Source organism: Mercurialis annua, linkage group LG6 (assembly GCF_937616625.2).
Source record: "Mercurialis annua linkage group LG6, ddMerAnnu1.2, whole genome shotgun sequence".
Taxonomy (NCBI): Eukaryota; Viridiplantae; Streptophyta; class Magnoliopsida; order Malpighiales; family Euphorbiaceae; genus Mercurialis; species Mercurialis annua.
The window spans coordinates 33954680-33972114 of NC_065575.1; the positions used below are offsets into that span (position 1 = coordinate 33954680).

Sequence of the window (17435 nt, forward strand, 5' to 3'; positions counted from 1 at the left end):
TAATATTTCATCAATTAATTATCAAACAAATAAAAATAAACTATCAGAAAAATACAATAGAATAATAATAATTAAAATAATAAATTAATTGCTGTAATTTAATCAATTATATAAACTTCAATGACTTAATTAATTTAAATAATCGAAAAATATAAATTCATGTATATTAAATTAATATGTAGAAATAAAATACAAAATTTATTAAAAATATCAAAATTTGAAAGTGATTTTATTATAAAAGAGAAAAAGTAAAAAATCATTAGGATTGATAAATTTTTCGAGGAATATACTAGTTCAATTTTAAAAGATAATAAGGTAGAGATATTTAGGTTAATGAGTTGGAGTTAAAATAGAGAATTGAGGAAGAATTCGGATTAAAAAATCATATACTCATAAAGTCAAATTTTGTTGATAAGGGAGAATTGAGAAAGTTAAGTAAAATTTAGGATTGATTTGAATAGTTTGATAATTTGAGTCATAATTCTCAAACGGAAACTGGCGGCATAGATTTGCTCGATTGTATTTACACATATAAATATAGATTAAAAAACAGAAAAAGGGATTTTTGGATGTTGGTCCGTTATTGTAGGTCTAAGTTTAGAAAGCAACACCAAACTGATAAAAAGATTAAGATTAATTTGTTGCAACTTCAATAGAAATGCAATTATTTTTAGTAAACAAGTATAACCTAAATAAAAGTTCATCTGTATTTTGCAATTAGTTTACAGCATAAGATTAAATTATTTGACTCTATATATAAACAAAAAAGTGCAAGCATTAATCAATCTACATTTAAATAAAACAAACTTGTGCATATCACAATGGCTTGCAGAAATTATTTTCTCATCATACTATTAGTTATAGCTTCGAACTTTTACATTATAAATTGCATAAAAAATCACAAATTGAAATCACACAAACTATTTCAACCTCCAGTTTTTATCAAGGTATCTTCGATGCAAATAAGTTCCTCTTAATTTTTGTTTTGTTTTATATATATAATTTATGTTACTAATAAAAACTTTTGTTTGTTGTGTGCTTATGTGGGATAATTAATTTGCAGACCGAGTATGGGGATGTCTATGACTGTGTAGACATTAATAAACAACTTTCTCTTAGTCATCCTGCACTTGCAAATCATACAATTATGGTTTGATTTACTGTTATTTACATTAATATTTTATGCTGTATATTGTATAAACTGAGATCAAAATTGTTACTTTTTTTTTATTTATCAATCTACGTAAATGCATTTGTTTACAAAGTATTTATTAATAAAGTTATATTATTATTTAAATTTATAATTTAAGATAGAAAAAATATATTTTAACATGTGCAATTTTGACTATGCATGAACAGTTAAATAAATGGAGAGAGTATTGTATTTTATATTTTAAAAAATATTATTTTCCATGATATTTAAACATTTAGAGGGAGTAATATTTTTTAAAATACATGAAGTAAATGAAAAATTTAACCCAATAAGTAATGTGATAATAATTATTTCTAATCAATTTGGTTTGAACTAGGATTTATTTTCTTACCAAATGAACAGTTAAAACCAAATATGGATCACGAAAATCGTATGCTAGCTAATGAACTACGGGAAAAATCAAGTCTAGGGTTGAAGGAAGGTTGTCCATCGGGAAGTGTTCCTATTCGTCGCTATGGAAGAGTTAGTGATCTTAAGAGAAACTCATGGAATCATGGATTGGAAGTAAGTTATATGTAAATTTATTTTAAAATACCCATCTAATATTTTTATAATAAATTTAAGCTATTTAACACTTGGAGTAATTAAGGTATTCTAGTATTACAGTTTGACGACTAATTTATTTTATTAATTTTTAAAATATATTTTATTAATTTATGGAGAAAAATGTATTTGGAGAAAATCATTAAAATTATTAATATTTTTGAGAAAAATATTAATTTTTTGTATAATTTGTTTACAGGCAAAATTCTAAAAAAACCACCCACTTTTTAGTCCATTTTCAACTATACCGTGACTTTATAAAATAGCCAATTTTTTTCAAAGACAGAAATTTCACTTTCAGTTGTACCCATAAGTATTAAATTGATCTCTTTTTATTTGAAAAAGTTCAAATAAATCATCTTTTTGAATTTTTCGAATGAAAAAGAGTTCAAATAGGTCATTCATAAGAGTTTTTAAAAGTTTGTTTGAATAAAAAAATTCCAATTTATAAAATTGAATACGATTGAATATGAAAATTGGGACAAATTGACAATTTTACAAAGTCAGTGTGTTGCTTTAATACGTTTTGCCTTTCTTTTAATAATTTTAAATATTTTTTTAATTAATGCGGTCAGATTTGGTGACATATGGTAACAAAGTGGAGAACACATGAAAATTCCCGTTCCCATATAGAACTTTGGATTGAGATATTTCTCATTGAAATAAAATATAATATTAGTAACTGAAGTAAAATACACAAACGCTTCAATCACCAAACTATAATATCAACATAGAATTATAGTTACTTTGGGATTTTAATACCCAAAATTTTAAAAGTAAATCTTGCATTTTCAGTTTGCCGGAGTATATACATCAAAAGGAGAATACCATGGATCTAGAGCGATAATGAGCATTTGGCAGCCAATTGTTCATATTAATTCTAAAAGTTATAGTTCTGCTATGATTTCATTTGAAAGTGGTGAAGGTCCTGGCTTAAATCAAATACAAGTTGGATGGACGGTCAGTTAACTAATTAAATAATTTTTATATTATATAATTTTTTTATTAATTTTTTTATTTAAATAATCTTTACATTATGTATTTCTTTTATTAAAATTTGCAGGTGAATCCGAATTTGTATCATGATAACAATGTCCGGACATACACATCATGGACTGTATGTACTTAAGATACTATTTGACTTTATTTCCAAATGAATCTCATGTTTGCATATATAAATTGAAACAAAAATTAGACAAAATAAAAAACAATGGTTAACGGAAAAATACTTTTGAATGAATTTCTATTTTGTATGCCCAACACAATAAATCTATGAAATCAACTAATATCTATCCATTTCTTTGGGAAATATATAGAAATAACACAATATTGATTTTGATTTTTCATATGAATTGCTTTGGCAGACCGACAATCATCAATTGACAGGCTGCTACAACATGTTATGTCCAGGATTTGTGTTAGTCAGTCCTAATTTCCCTCTTGATATGGTTCTATCGCCATCTGATCCTTATAAACGTTTACTCAATGAAGTGCAGTTTGATGTTTCTCAGGTAATAAAATTATTCATAAACCAATAAATTATAACTCAAACTATTCATATACCAATTATTAATATCTCAAATAGTATAGGCGCTAGACAGCATTCTATTCAAATCATAAATTGACTCTTTCTACAAACGCTCATTCTTCACAATAATTAAAAAAAATTAATTTATATATATTTATATATAGGTCAAATGGTTCAAAAAGAATCCATATATTTTGGTAATTTTTCACATCTAATTATGTTTTTACTTTTGACATTTTTAATTAATTTAAAAAGTTAACAATAATTTTAATCTAATAACTGTTCATTCATTTTACACAAATGAATAATAGAAATTAAAATTATATTTTATTGCATAGTTGGATAATTTTTAAATTTGATGAAACTTTTAAAATTGAACTCAAATAATTTGTTTTTTGTTTTGAGAAAGTTAAAAAAGTATAGTCAATTATTGTTTTATGAATAATTATGTATGTTAATGTCTTTTTTTGTTAGATTTTCCAGATATTTAAAAAATTGGGTTATTATATATGGAACTCTTTTCATTAAAGATGTTATGTTATGTCTATTCTTGTATGGAAGCTCTTAAAAAATTATTTCATGGATTTATTTTGATAACTCTCATTTAGCAAGCTCACTATGCATAAACTTTATATATAATTTATTTCTATTAAATTATATTGTATGGAGAGTACGTACGTATATGCTTGAAGTGTCTAGGTTATAAAATTGGCTTAATACATCTGTGTGTCCCTGCACTTTTCTCTTTTTACACATAAGATCCATGAACTAATATATCCCATCATTAAATCCCCGCACTTTAACTTCTCTCATTCTGAGGTCCCTCTGTTAACCTTATGTTAGCATGTGTAGCACACGTGCCGTTAATGAGACTAGAATTCATTTTTGTAGTTTGATATATACAAATAAGGTCCCTGCACTTTTAAATTTTAGGTCACTGCATTCTTAATTTATATAAATAAGGTCCCTGCACTTTGATTTATAGAAACGAAGTCCCTATAATTGTTTTCATAAAATAAAAAATAAAAATTTATTTTAATATAATATATTTTAAAAATCATTTAATTATTTTAATTAATAATATAAGATGTTGATGCAATTTAATTAACTTTTTATAATGTTTAAATTAACAATAAGAATGTAAATTAAATTAATAAAAATATTATATTTTTTTATTAGATTATATTAACGACCGCTTTATAAAAATAAATATGATTTAGATATTAGAGTATATATCGTAAATGAGATCCTTACTCGAAACATATTCAAAATTAATTTTAAATTTTTTTGAAGGCAACTTAGATAAAATTAATAAAAAAATTAGAATTCCATTCAGACTTTCGTCTTATATGTCTCCTCTAGAAAATGAAGTAGCCAGCTTTGTCTTATAAGTTTATATAACACACTCAAATTCGAAATTGACATATATGAGGATTGACGTCTGTTTATACCTGTAAGTGCAATGTTGTTATATTATTTAAAAAAATAAAAAAGCATTGGTATAGAATACCTTTTTAATGGAAGTTAAGTAATTAAAGTGCAGGGATTTAATGATGTAATATTTTAGTGCAGGGACCTTATGAGCAAAAAGAGAAAAGTGCAGGGACACGCAAATGTATTAAACCTATAAAATTTTATGAAATAATAAATTTATCTACCGATCACCGTTGCTCATTAATCATATATTATTATTATTATTATTATTATTATTATTATTATTATTATTATTATTATTATTATTATTATTATCAGTTTAGTTTGACATTTTTAAGTATTATCATATTCATATGGTACTAGTTTGGAGTATTTTCTGTCTGACGTGACCAATGACTTATACAATAAAAATGCTTTACTAGAACAACCAACATTATTTTAACAAATCTCATGATGAACAAATATCATGATTTACCGAGTCTAGTTTGAATTATTCGAGTCAATTATGTAATCAAGTTCGAATATACTCATAAAATTTTATTTAATAATATCTATTTATAAACTAACTTTAATTTTAAAATAATTATACAAATCAAATAGAGTTTGATTATCATTTATTTCACTGAATTGGATCCATTATTCTTATAATATATATGCATAATTGTTCGTTTGTTACATGTATAATAAGATTTGAGATTTTAATTTTGAAGGACCAAGAGACCGGAGTTTGGTGGCTTGGAATAAATAAACAGTACATTGTAGGTTACTGGCCAAAGGAGCTATTCACAAACTTGAACCAACATGCTGATACCGTAAGATGGGGCGGAGAGATTTTCACTCCCTTATCTGAAGAAAGAAGCCCTCGAATGGGAAGTGGACGTTTTAAAGATTTCAATTATGATTTGACAAGTTCCATTATAGATATCAATCTTCTTAATTCGAAGTTCAATACAATTATCCCAGATGAATCTATTATTCAAATTAGTGAATCACGTTGCTTCCGTGAAGATGACCAGTCTTACAAGAATGATATTGGTTATAGTTTTGTGTACGGCGGCGGAGGTGGAACAAAAAGTATGTGTCTTTCGCCGAATCGTTAGCCACATGTGTACATTTCAATTAGTTCAATCTGTTTAATTATCGATTCAATCAGTTAAATAAATAATAAAATTATTTGTTCGTCGTATATATAAAATTATGACTGGTAAATGAATTTAGATATTATTTGATTGATCGTATATACTATTATTAATAAATAAAGAACCGAATGGTTTTCATGGAATAATTATTTCCATATTTTCAAATTCTTGTAGTTCTTTTCAGTTTTAAAAAGTTGAACCATATATTCATTTTTGAAGAAAAATCAAACTGGCGATATAATTTGATTCTTAAAGCACTAAATTCATTTAAATATAGTAGTATTCACAATACTAATATTATTTTCCTAATTTATTCAATATTATTTATTATAATTTGTGGAATGGTGAGTAACGTTTTCTAATAGATGATAAGCATATTAGGACAACCACGAAGAAGTGAATGGAAAGAAAAAAAGCAAGCCAGAAAAAAGTTTAGTAGAATTGCAATAACAATATAAACAACAAAAACCATCTTTCCAAAGAACGAAAAGCTCAGATGGTGAAACTTATAAAAAGAGATTGCCTTACTAATGCAACTGTAAAACAAGTTATCGACCCTAACCAAATAATCACGAAAAATACAGTTATTCCTTGTGTTTCACAAATCTCAAACACAAGAAAACGATCACAATATTTTTTTCTCCTTTGCAGAACTCTGCTAAAAGTAAAAAAGATCAATCAAATGAAGAAATATCCAAGAAATGCTGCTCAACCAAAGGATATAAAACAAAGTCTTTGAAGCGAAGCTACAATGCATGATAATATGATGGCTATCTTCTTATTCTTCTTCATTACAAATGGAACCAGCTGTTTCACGAAGGTTCATCAATATAATATTTGAAGGCAGCCTGTTACAGATCATAAACCGAACAAAGAACTTGATTTGAGGAGGCATTATAGACTTCCAAATTTGCTTGAGTAAATCCATATTACCTGTCATGGTCCGATTTCGCGGACCGTGACCGGTACTAAAGATATCAACACTTACTGCCATTCTTTAATAAACACGTATACATTTTCTCATAAACAATATTATTATTCATTCTAAACATTGCATTCATTTATTCCCTACTGTGAGCGAAAGCGGGAGTTTTGGGCTCCTGTTTGCCTAGACTTATGGCAGGACTCTATTTTGGACAAGTTTTGATATAATGTGGAGTCGCCATCTAGCTCTACTAGGGAATGCCTTTAACATCAACTCGATAACCTTACTCGGTTATGGGTAAGATTACCGTATGCCGACCAAAGACCGGGTTCATGCAACTATTCTGACTCATGCGTTTGGCTTATTGACCTCTACTTTTTACCTATTGGATGAACCAGTATCATCTCGACATTTCAATTGCAGTTCATATGATATGGTACTGAAGGAAAGAAACACTTATGAAATTAGTAAACACGTTTGACGTGCATATGACTCGATCTGGACTGGTCAAGTAGCACTTACTCTTAAGCATACATCTAAACCTTGCGGTTTCTAACAAATAACAAGTATTGGTTGGTCTGGATTGATTACATGCACAAAGCCTAAAACCGGATGTATATGTTTGATTGATTCTGTTAGGTTATTTTTGAAAATCCTCTACAACCTCGAATTATATTTTTACATGCAATGCTAAGATGTCTAGGTGATTTGCTGGATTTCATTTAATTTAGCTAATTTAATATGGTTAGTCCTTTAGCTTATTAATATTGGATTGGTATGCTTTTGCAAAGTGGTAAACATTATCGAACATACACACTACGCAGTTGATAAATATACAAGGTAAGAAATACTCTTTTACCTCGTTGACTTGAGCATCTGGCACTCGTTGCGTTTTAACTGTCGGTGTGGTCAGAATTGGTTCTTGGGAAAAACTCAAAAGTAGTTTGTCTTGTCAATACGGTTCATCAGGTTTGAATCGCGATCGATTCCAAGTTTGGGTGAACCCGGAGTCTGGTCTGGAAGTCGCTAGCTCGCCGGTTGTGGGCTTATGGGCCCGATTTATATTATGGGTTACAATTTTGGACTTCGAGACCCGGATTATATTGGTACATGCCCATTACAAAATAAAATATTAAAATAAAATAAAAACCTAAATCTGGGCTCAAACAGGGCCTAATTCCGAGCTCAAACGAGCCCGTAAACCTAAAAACAAGTTCAAATCGAAGTTTAGAGGATATGGAAACAACTCAAAAAGACGTCAAACACAGAGGAAAGAAATAAAAATATTATGGAATTAAGCTAAGATGATTAAACACTAATCATCCTAAACTATAATTTTCAGACAGTCTTGATAATAAGGCGACAAGCACACCAATAACACAATAAAAAAAGACAGTTGATTCTAACATGCTCCCTAAGTATAAAAACTTAACAGATTCAAACTTAATCTAATAAAAACATTAAAACGGACCTAAAACATACTTTCTAATCTAGTTTCACGGCAAATACACTACAGCAACAGTTATGGTTGTTCTAGAGTAATTAATGGCAAACATCAATTTTAATATAAGCACGCATCCTAAACACAATGATTTTGACATTTATGATATAAAAGTGATTCAAAGAATAAAATGGGTCCTCAGAAGTATTGTTTTTAGCCCTTGGCTCATTTATTAGCGAAGTGGATGTGGAATCCAGCTTTGAATCGCACGTAGTAGCTTCATACTTGATTGATTAAAGCGTTTAGCTTTGTTTTGGGAGTGGGATTGAGTGCGGTTTGTGTTTTTGCAGGGGGATTCATCCAACATAATATTTCTAGGGTTTGGAGTTTGTTTGTGCGTATGTGACTATTATGTTCTAGTCCGACCTTTGGCTAGGCTGTTTAAGGGTAGCATTTATAGGGAATGGGGATGACCTAGGGTTAGTTAGAGGTTGAGTTTGGCTGGGAGTGTGCAAGTGTGTTAAGTGATAAGTCCTTTTAGTGTTTGGATCTGTAAAAACCTCTTTTTAATTAATTAAATTAGGATTATTTCTTTAAGGCTAAGTAAAATGTGCCTAAAGTCAATTTTAGTGTGTAAAAGTGCTTATAAAGCCTCATAGGGTCCTATGGGTTTGGGTATGGTCGATTTCAATCCGTCAAACTTGCAAATTAGCCCATACACTTCTAAGATATTGTAGTTAGTCCAATTTCTGGACTTAGACTACAATCTCATTAGATTTTTATAGGCTATCCACGGGTAATTACGCTTTAACCCTTCTAGTTCTCAGCAAGCAAACTGATAACTCGTCACCCGGACGGTTTTCTCTTGAAAACATCATTGGACGCTTCAGTCCCTTATCACTTTTTACCTCTCCGAAAAATAAGTCTCTACAGTTAGCCCCCACTTTAACAAGGATTGACAAAATAGGTCGATTCTTGTTAAAGAAGTAAGTCGCTATTTGACAAGCAACAAGTATAGAGCCCACCATTGGAGGTACTCGCTAGCCGGTGGTTTGGTAATGCCCTAGCCTGAGCATTACCCATTGTGATGCATGACTCTGACTTAATGCCCCCTAGTTCTAGTCTACTCCGTATCTGGCCGAGAGTATGTCTTCTCAATTGTCTTAAAGGTCTTCTATTGTGCCTAAACTTTTTATTGCGTGCCCCGTGGAATGGAGCTGCAAACTCTCAGCCGTCCTCAGAGTGATCCAATGGCTTGGTCCCCAGGTAATTATCATGTTTGGTATTTTTTAGGTTTGCAGAAGTGACAACATCCCCTTGGCTGTCCCAAAAGCCACCATATTACGTAGGTGCTTGGATATTATCCTGTTCGGAGCCTCTTAGATTTGTAGAGGGAACATCATCCCCTTGGTCGTCCCAAGGGCAACCCTATCGCATAGGTGCCTGGATTTCGTAGTTATTCCATAACTAGCGAAAGTGTTTGAAGTTTATTTGAACTATTGTAGACAATATCTGGGTGTCTTCTTGAAACTAGATTCTCCTCTGTCCGGAGTGTAGCGCGTAGGGATAGATCGCTGTCATGCTATTCTGAAAGTTGCATTCTCCATATACCGGATGGCGTGGCGATGTCTTTCTATCGTTGGTTGTTTCAATCCCGTCTCTTGGGCAATTTTTCTGGTCTGATTCTCCGGGAATATTCGTAATTTGTCCTCCGGGGAAGCGGTATTTCTAACCTGGTTTAGTTTGTCTAATACGGTTTTATTCCTTTTCCGATCCTCCGGGGTGACTATGCTTCTGATCCAACCCTCTAGGGTGGCAGTATCTCTAATTCGATCATGTGGGTTTTTTGTATTTCTAATTCGATCCTCTGGGGTGTTTGTATTTCTAATTGATCCTCTGGGCGATTGTGTTTCTGATCCCATCCTCTAGGATGGATGTATTTCTAATTTGATCCTCTAGGGTGTCTATATATTTAAATTGATCCTATGGGGACGGCTGTGCTTCTAATCCAGTCCTTTGGGGCGACAGTATTTTTAATTCGATCCTTTGGGGCGACTTTGTTTGTGATCCCATCCTCTGTGTGGATGTATTCCTAATTTGATCATCTAGGGCATTTTTATTTCCAAACTAATCATCTAAGGATGGTTGTTCTTCCAATCCGGTTCTCTTGGGCGAATATTTTTCTGATCCAATCCTTTGGGGTGGCTGTATTTCTAATTCGATCCTCTAGGACGACTATGTTTCTGATCCAATCCTCTAGGGTGGCTGTATTTCGAATTCGATCCTTTGGGGAATATTTGTTGCTCTAATAGTGATAGAACTTTAATGTCCGTAGATTCTAGGCTTCGGTAGTCCAGAGATTCTGATTCTGGCATGTCCACTATTAGGCATAGAGGTAGGTTTTGTTTTTTATGAGCTTCACCCATATATAGTGCTTTGAAATAGAGATTTCTTTACTCACTTTCATTCTCACTATCTCTCTAGTTTTGTATTTCTCTTAAATTGCAATTATCATTATTATTCATAGTGGGGCCACCTTGAAGATTTTTTGAGTTTTATGAATGGAGAGCCGTTTCGTACTTGTGGGAACTTCATCGATGCTCTGCGTTGATACCGTACTTTTCCCAAGGTTGTTCGCATTCGGGTGGACAGGGTAGGCTTCAGCTGTTTATCTGGTGCCCTGTATACTGGAACGAGAGTCTGTGACAACACTTAGTTGCTTTCTCTGACAGAATGGTGGATCGACAACACTCACACTTTTCATCTACTAGTAGGGGAGTTGACTATGACTCCATTAGAATTTTCCTTTATCATAGGATATCTTTTGATGCTTAACAGGTACCTTTTGATGGCGGTTTGGTCAACTTTCGCCGGAAAGAAGCGTTAACCACCGAGATGATCGGTTTGGTGTCGGGGGTGAAAGAAAAGACCCTTATGTATTCGCGGTTGTGGGATCGATATAGAAGATACATCCCTAGGAATAGGGTTGAGGTAGATCTTGTTGACCAGGCTTTCATATTTTATTTGGTGAGGACTACATCGTTTTGCAACTCTATTTTCATATGTGTATTGCCTGCTTTGGAAGACCTGGATCGGGTCACGAGTTATTACTGGGAGTCTGCTGCTCCATCTCATCTGTACCTTAGTATGGACCGAGTCGTCCATGGAGGATCCCATCTTTCTGGGATGTGGCCCGTCGTACATGTGAGTCCTTTATCTACTCTTCTAGTTTTATGCTCTGTATTCCCGTTTTTGTGTTGTTTGAACTGGTTATGTGTTTTCCCTATATTGACCGGACTGTCGATCCTGGTTTTTTAGGGGAGCGCGTGCTCCATTGGTGGGTCAGACTCAACGCTCGTATGGTGCCCATGGATCCACCCTTGTCAATGATGCGTAGTAGGGAAGTTGTGATGTCTGCCCTCCGTTCGGACCTTAGAGGCTATACGTCGACGAAGTTTGTTTTCGCTAACTCGGCGTAGTTATCCAAATGACCTGGTGAGACTCTGTCTTCTGGTAGGTTGCCTCTGGATGGTGTGCCAAGGCGGCAGGTTCCTGATATCTTTGGTCTTCAGGCGCAGTATACAGCTGTGAGGCCATATGTATGTACCATTTCTCTTGGCCTTTTATTTTTCCCGAGTTGATGTCTTCCTGACTTTTTGTCTTATATTAAGTTTAATACCATTAGTACACCTTTTGATTTTAAAGAACATAATTTTGATTGATGCATATATTAAAACAATAGTGGGAGTAAGTTTATATTTTTGATTTTGAATGTTGATGATATTATGCTTACTGCTAATGATTTGGGTATAATGCCTAAAACTAAAAACTATATGCTCACATATAAAAGATACAATGAACTAGAGGTGAATGTATATTAAGATTCAGATTTTGCTAAACTGTATTGATAGAAAGTCAATATTTGGTTATATGTTTCTATTAGCAGAAACATCAATATCGTGAGAAACTGTAAACAAACTATCATTGCTTTAACCATTAGGAAAGAAAAACTTGTATCATGTTGTTAAGCTACAATTCATGTATTATGCATATGGAACCTTATTTCAGGATTTGGGGTTGTCGACGCCATTACTAAGTTGCTCAAAATTTATTGATTCTACAATAATGTTCTTCACTAAAAATGAAAAATTTACAAAAGGTACCAATCATATGGAATTAGGGTATTCTTTCATTAAACATAAGATTCAGAAACAAAGAGCATTTATTTAGTAAATTAGTACTGAACTTATGAATGGAGATCCTTTAAAGGCTTACAACCAGCATTGTTTAAGAAACATATTCTAATGACGAATTTCGGTTGTAATGATGATGATAATGATGATGATAATGAGTGATTATCTGGTAACACTCTGAGTTTTATTATGTGTTTCTGATATACGTTTAAGATTTCCTATTTCTTATGTTAGTATACACTTATAATTTAAACGATAAATAGAAAGTCGTTAATTACATATTACCGTGGACCATTATGACATTTATAATGTTTAAGTATCGATATGATATGGAAAGTTTTAAGTGTTGTTGAATATGGAAGGAAGTGTTTAACTAAATAGGACATAACCGCCATAACTCACATTTGAACAATTTCATATTATATATTATGCTAAGATCATAAGAGATTAATCGCTAAGAATACATTTAAAATTTTATTAATTTTAATCGGACGAAATGGGAGAATGTTAGAAAAATAAATTATATGTTTATTATGTTAGAAAAATATGTGTCAAATATACAACACATTATATTTTAATTTGACACATAATAGATTAAGGTGTCAAATTATTAATGCATATTTGACACAGTATGAATTAAGTGTCATTACGTATAAACTATTAACTTGACACCTATTCTTGATCCATATAATTTAACATATATTATTATGATGTGGATTATTCTCATCCATTGATTTGGTTATGTCATGAACGTATCTAATTGAATGAAAATGTATGTACATATAATGTAAATTGCTCATCTCTCTATCAAGCATAAACACAACTCTAATTCTATGAAAAGAGTGAGATTAAGAAATTAAGGGTTAAAGGTTAAGAGAGAGAAATCAATTTTCATTAATGGATTCAAGTGGTAATTCTCTTGAAAATTTAAGTTTTCTGTCAATATTTATTTACGGTATCATAAAATTTTTTATTTTTAAGGATTCTTAGTGTTTGAAAATCTAGTAAGTCGTATTATGAGGTTAATTACATATATAGTTAAATTCTCTTTATGAGGTTGGTATTTAAGTGGTCCGCTCGTGACCCTTTAATCTTACCTGTGAATTATCTAGTGTAATTATCTTTGGTATAATTTGTGACTCGTATAATTGTTTGTATTATCCAATATTTGGAACCGAAGGTTTTCTTCTTCCCTTTTTTAACAAATTTCTATTTTGTGCTAAGAGAGTGAAAAATGCCTAGCTAATTATCTAGTCCATTTCATCTATTTTGTTCCTTTATATTTATTTAAATTTATTTTTGTTTTTTAATACGCCTTTTGGGATATGAGATTGAGATGTTTTACATAATTACTGGAAACACGTAAAATATTTACAAAAATATTATATAAAAGTTCACTTTACAAAATACCATCTATATAAACTTATTTACAAAAATACTATATATTTAAACTTATTTAAATATCTATATATTTCTCCTTTTTAAAAATAAATAGTTTATTTAAAATTACATATTTAATTTGTTTTCTGAAAACTTACACTACCTCATGTTTTTTCCGTACATATAGAAAATTATATATAAAGTGCACAATTAAATATAACATTGTCATTTATATACAATGAATATACTATTAATATACAGTTAATATCATATTAATATACAAATATTTTCTTCCAAAGCATCAAAAGTTAACACTGCAAAGTTGAAATGATAGGTTTACAACCCAAATATGATAATACAAGAATGTAAATAGTTTATAAATGGCTTAATTACTTAAAAACCACCCAACTATATTTTTTTTAATTTATACCATGACTTAGGAAAATTTTCAATTGTACCCTATTTTTGATTTTTATGTTTCACCTCTACCTAAAGAGTTAAATTGACCTATTTTTCTTTCAAAAAGAGTTAATATTAGTCCTTCATTTTTAATCTATATATTCTAATAAAATGCTAATGTTATTAATTGTACAAATATACCTTCTTCTCCAAAAAAATTTTTTGGTAAAAGGTACCAAAGAATTATATTAATCACAACTAACCAGCACTACAAAAATTCAAACTTTGTACAAAACAGAGGCCAAACTATACTATACATAGCCAGTTCCTATAAATCTAAACAAATAAGCTAGTATTTGAATGTCTTCCATAAAGATTTAGCATCACATCCTTCCTAATCATTCTCAAAATCTCCACATCTATAACAGCAACTTTTTTAAAAATCACCTTGTTTCTGGCCCTCCAGATATGATAAATTGCAGCTATGAAGGCGATCCTTCTCACTCTTGCTAGCAAGCGTTTTTCTCTAGTCTTTTCAATGAACCAGGACCACTCCCTCCTCCAACTACCAACTTTTCTATGAATATTGCAATTGTTCAGTAGTTTGTTCATAACAGCTTTTGTGCACTTACAGTTGAAGAACAAATGCTCAATGGATTCACTTTCTTCATTGCAAAGGACACATCTATCTTCCTCAACACAAGCCAACTTTTTCAACTTGTCTCTGGTTTTCAGCTTCTTCCTGACTGCTAACCAGGCAATAAAGCTTTGTATAGGGACAAAACTAGGGCTCCAAATAACCTTCCACCAGGGGACTTTCTCATGATTCACCCTGAAGTGCTTCCAAGCTGAGCTGATAGTAAAGGCACCATCCCTGTTTAGAATCCACTTCACAGTATCCTCTCTATCATCATTAATCCTGAACTGAGTTTTGATAGTGTCCCACACACTCTCTGTCATATCATCACCAGGATCAGGAAGTCTCCAAGCACCTCTTCTCCACACATCTCTAACTTTAGCCTCCCTAGGAACATCATCATCAATGAAGGACATACTAGGGAATTGATCAATAATAGCTTTTCCTTGAAACCAAGGATCAAACCAGAAAGACAAGTCACCCCTGCCAAGTTCACAAGAAAAGCAGCCTTTTATATCCTGTCTAATTTTGCACAGATTCCTCCAACTCCAGCTAGCTATCAAAGGCTTAGTAATGCCCCAAAAACTCAACATCTTCAACTTGTTTTTTATGATCCATTTAGCCCATAAGGACTCTTTCATAGCTACTAGCTCTCAGATATGCTTCATGACAGCTATTCTGTTCCATAGGACAATATCCTTAACTCCCAGTCCTCCTTCACTCTTCATCTTGCAGACATCCTTCCAAGCAACTATACTACCATGCTTAAAATCCGCACTCCCCTTCCACAGGAAATTCCTGCACAGGCTCTCAACTCCTTTTAACACTGCCATAGGTAAAATGAAGATAGATGCCCAATACACCTGCATGCTAAAAAGAATAGCATTCACCAATTGGAGTCTGCCAGCATAAGACAGATGCCTGACAGTCAAATGAGTAATTCTCTTAGTTATCTTCTCAATCAACCCTCTACAATCCTCTTTGTTAAGCCTTTTACTAATCAAGGGCACTCCAAGGTATTTAATAGGCAAAATTCCCTCTGAAAAATCCAACTCTTGAAGAATACAACTCTTGATATCCTCCCTGATGCCACTAAAGTAAATGCAGCTTTTATTTTCATTCACACTCAACCCAGACACTTCATGAAATTGATTCAGCACTTTAGCAATCTGTCTCACACTATTCATTTCACTTTTGCAAAAAATGAACAAGTCATGCGCAAAACAAAGGTGCTTCATTTTCAACTCCTTACATCCAGAATGGAAGGCAAACCTATTATCACAATTAGATTCTAAGCATCTAGAGAGGTATTCTATAACCACAACAAAAAGCAATGGGGACATAGGGTCTCCTTGCCTAATTCCTCTAACCCCTTTAAAAAAATCCCCTCAGGTTTCCCATTAATCATGATGGAGTAAGAAGGGGTCCTCACACACATCATTATCCACTTAATGAATTCATCAGGAAAGTTTAGGCCCAAGAGCACTCCTTCAATACAGTCCCAATTCACAGAATCATAAGCTTTCCTTAAGTCAATCTTCATGGCACAGTCATTCCTACCATTAGCTCTATGATAGTTAAAAACTAACTCATGTGCTAACAAGATATTGTCACTAATCTTCCTCATAGGCACAAAAACAGATTGGACATGATTAATTAAGTACCCTAGGCAGCCTCTCATTCTATTTGCTATAATCTTTGTAATGCATTTATATATAACATTACAGCAGGATATGGGCCTAAAGTCACTCAAAAGCACAACATTTTCTACTTTGGGAATAAGAGTGATAATAGTTGCATTAATCTGCTTTAGAAGCTTACCAGAGATGAAGAAGTCTTTGATGGCCTCACAATTATCCCGTCCAATAACAGCCCAGCACTTCTTGAAGAAAAGACTCCCATAGCCATCTGCACCAGGTGCCTTATCAGACACAATGTTAAACATAACTAATTTAATTTCCTCATTAGTAATTGGCTCCACCATCTTCTTTCTATCAATCTCAGAAACACACTCTTAGACAGTGTAGCATAATCAACACTAACATTCCTGTTACTTCTGTTCCTAAAAAGGTTCTGGTAGTACTGAACAATACAGTTAGTAATACTACCCTGGTCTTTGACAAATTCATCATCCACATTCAATTGAGAAATTCTATTACTACTTTGCCTTTGCTTCATGGAATTGTGGAAAAATTTAGTATTCAGATCCCCAAGCTCAATCCATTGAACTCTATATTTCTGTCTAAAGAAATTTTCCTCCCATCTTAGAATTTTCTTCATAACTGCAGCTTTTAACCTCTCCTCTTTAAGTAAGTGGTTGTTCAAAGGATCCCTTTTAATATGCCCCTGAATACTATCCAACTCCTTTCTAGTCATCACAACCTTCATAGAAATATCATTGAAGCTATCTCTATTCAGATTCCTCAACACCCTCTTCAATCTAGTAAGCTTCTGGACAACTTGATACATCTTAAAGCCATCAGTAGGATTACACCAACTGCCTCTGACTGTTGCAAGAAAGTCTTTATGCTCTGTCCAAATATTAAAAAACCTAAAAGGTTTACAGTTCACCATGATTGGCTCATTGAAGGTAATAATCATAG

General features: G+C 32.1%; 2 protein-coding genes across 2 annotated transcripts; one reads left to right on the forward strand and one right to left on the reverse strand.

Annotated features, from left to right (window-relative positions):
• Positions 1-718: 718 nt before the first annotated feature.
• LOC126685905 (uncharacterized) lies at positions 719-5916 on the forward strand. The gene is made up of 7 exons (XM_050379900.2): positions 719-947; positions 1064-1150; positions 1556-1717; positions 2552-2716; positions 2820-2873; positions 3121-3267; positions 5429-5916. Exons 1-7 carry the CDS (start codon positions 822-824, stop codon positions 5816-5818), a joined length of 1131 nt encoding a protein of 376 aa, XP_050235857.1. The 5' UTR covers positions 719-821; the 3' UTR covers positions 5819-5916.
• Positions 5917-14531: 8615 nt separating this feature from the next.
• LOC126687786 (uncharacterized) lies at positions 14532-15473 on the reverse strand. Its single transcript, XM_050382342.1, has one exon. It carries the CDS (start codon positions 15471-15473, stop codon positions 14532-14534), a length of 942 nt encoding a protein of 313 aa, XP_050238299.1.
• Between the last annotated feature and the right edge of the window lie 1962 nt (positions 15474-17435).

What these genes read in the sequence shown, in the direction of transcription:
- LOC126685905 (XM_050379900.2), top strand. Translation starts at nt 822, where the DNA reads ATGGCTTGCAGAAATTATTTTCTCATCATACTATTAGTTATAGCTTCG. An exon ending in AACCTCCAGTTTTTATCAAG is followed by an intron (nt 948 to 1,063) that starts GTATCTTCGATG and finishes ATTAATTTGCAG; the next exon opens with ACCGAGTATGGGGATGTCTA. An exon ending in TTGCAAATCATACAATTATG is followed by an intron (nt 1,151 to 1,555) that starts GTTTGATTTACT and finishes CCAAATGAACAG; the next exon opens with TTAAAACCAAATATGGATCA.
- LOC126687786 (XM_050382342.1), bottom strand. Translation starts at nt 15,473, where the DNA reads ATGAAAGAGTCCTTATGGGCTAAATGGATCATAAAAAACAAGTTGAAG.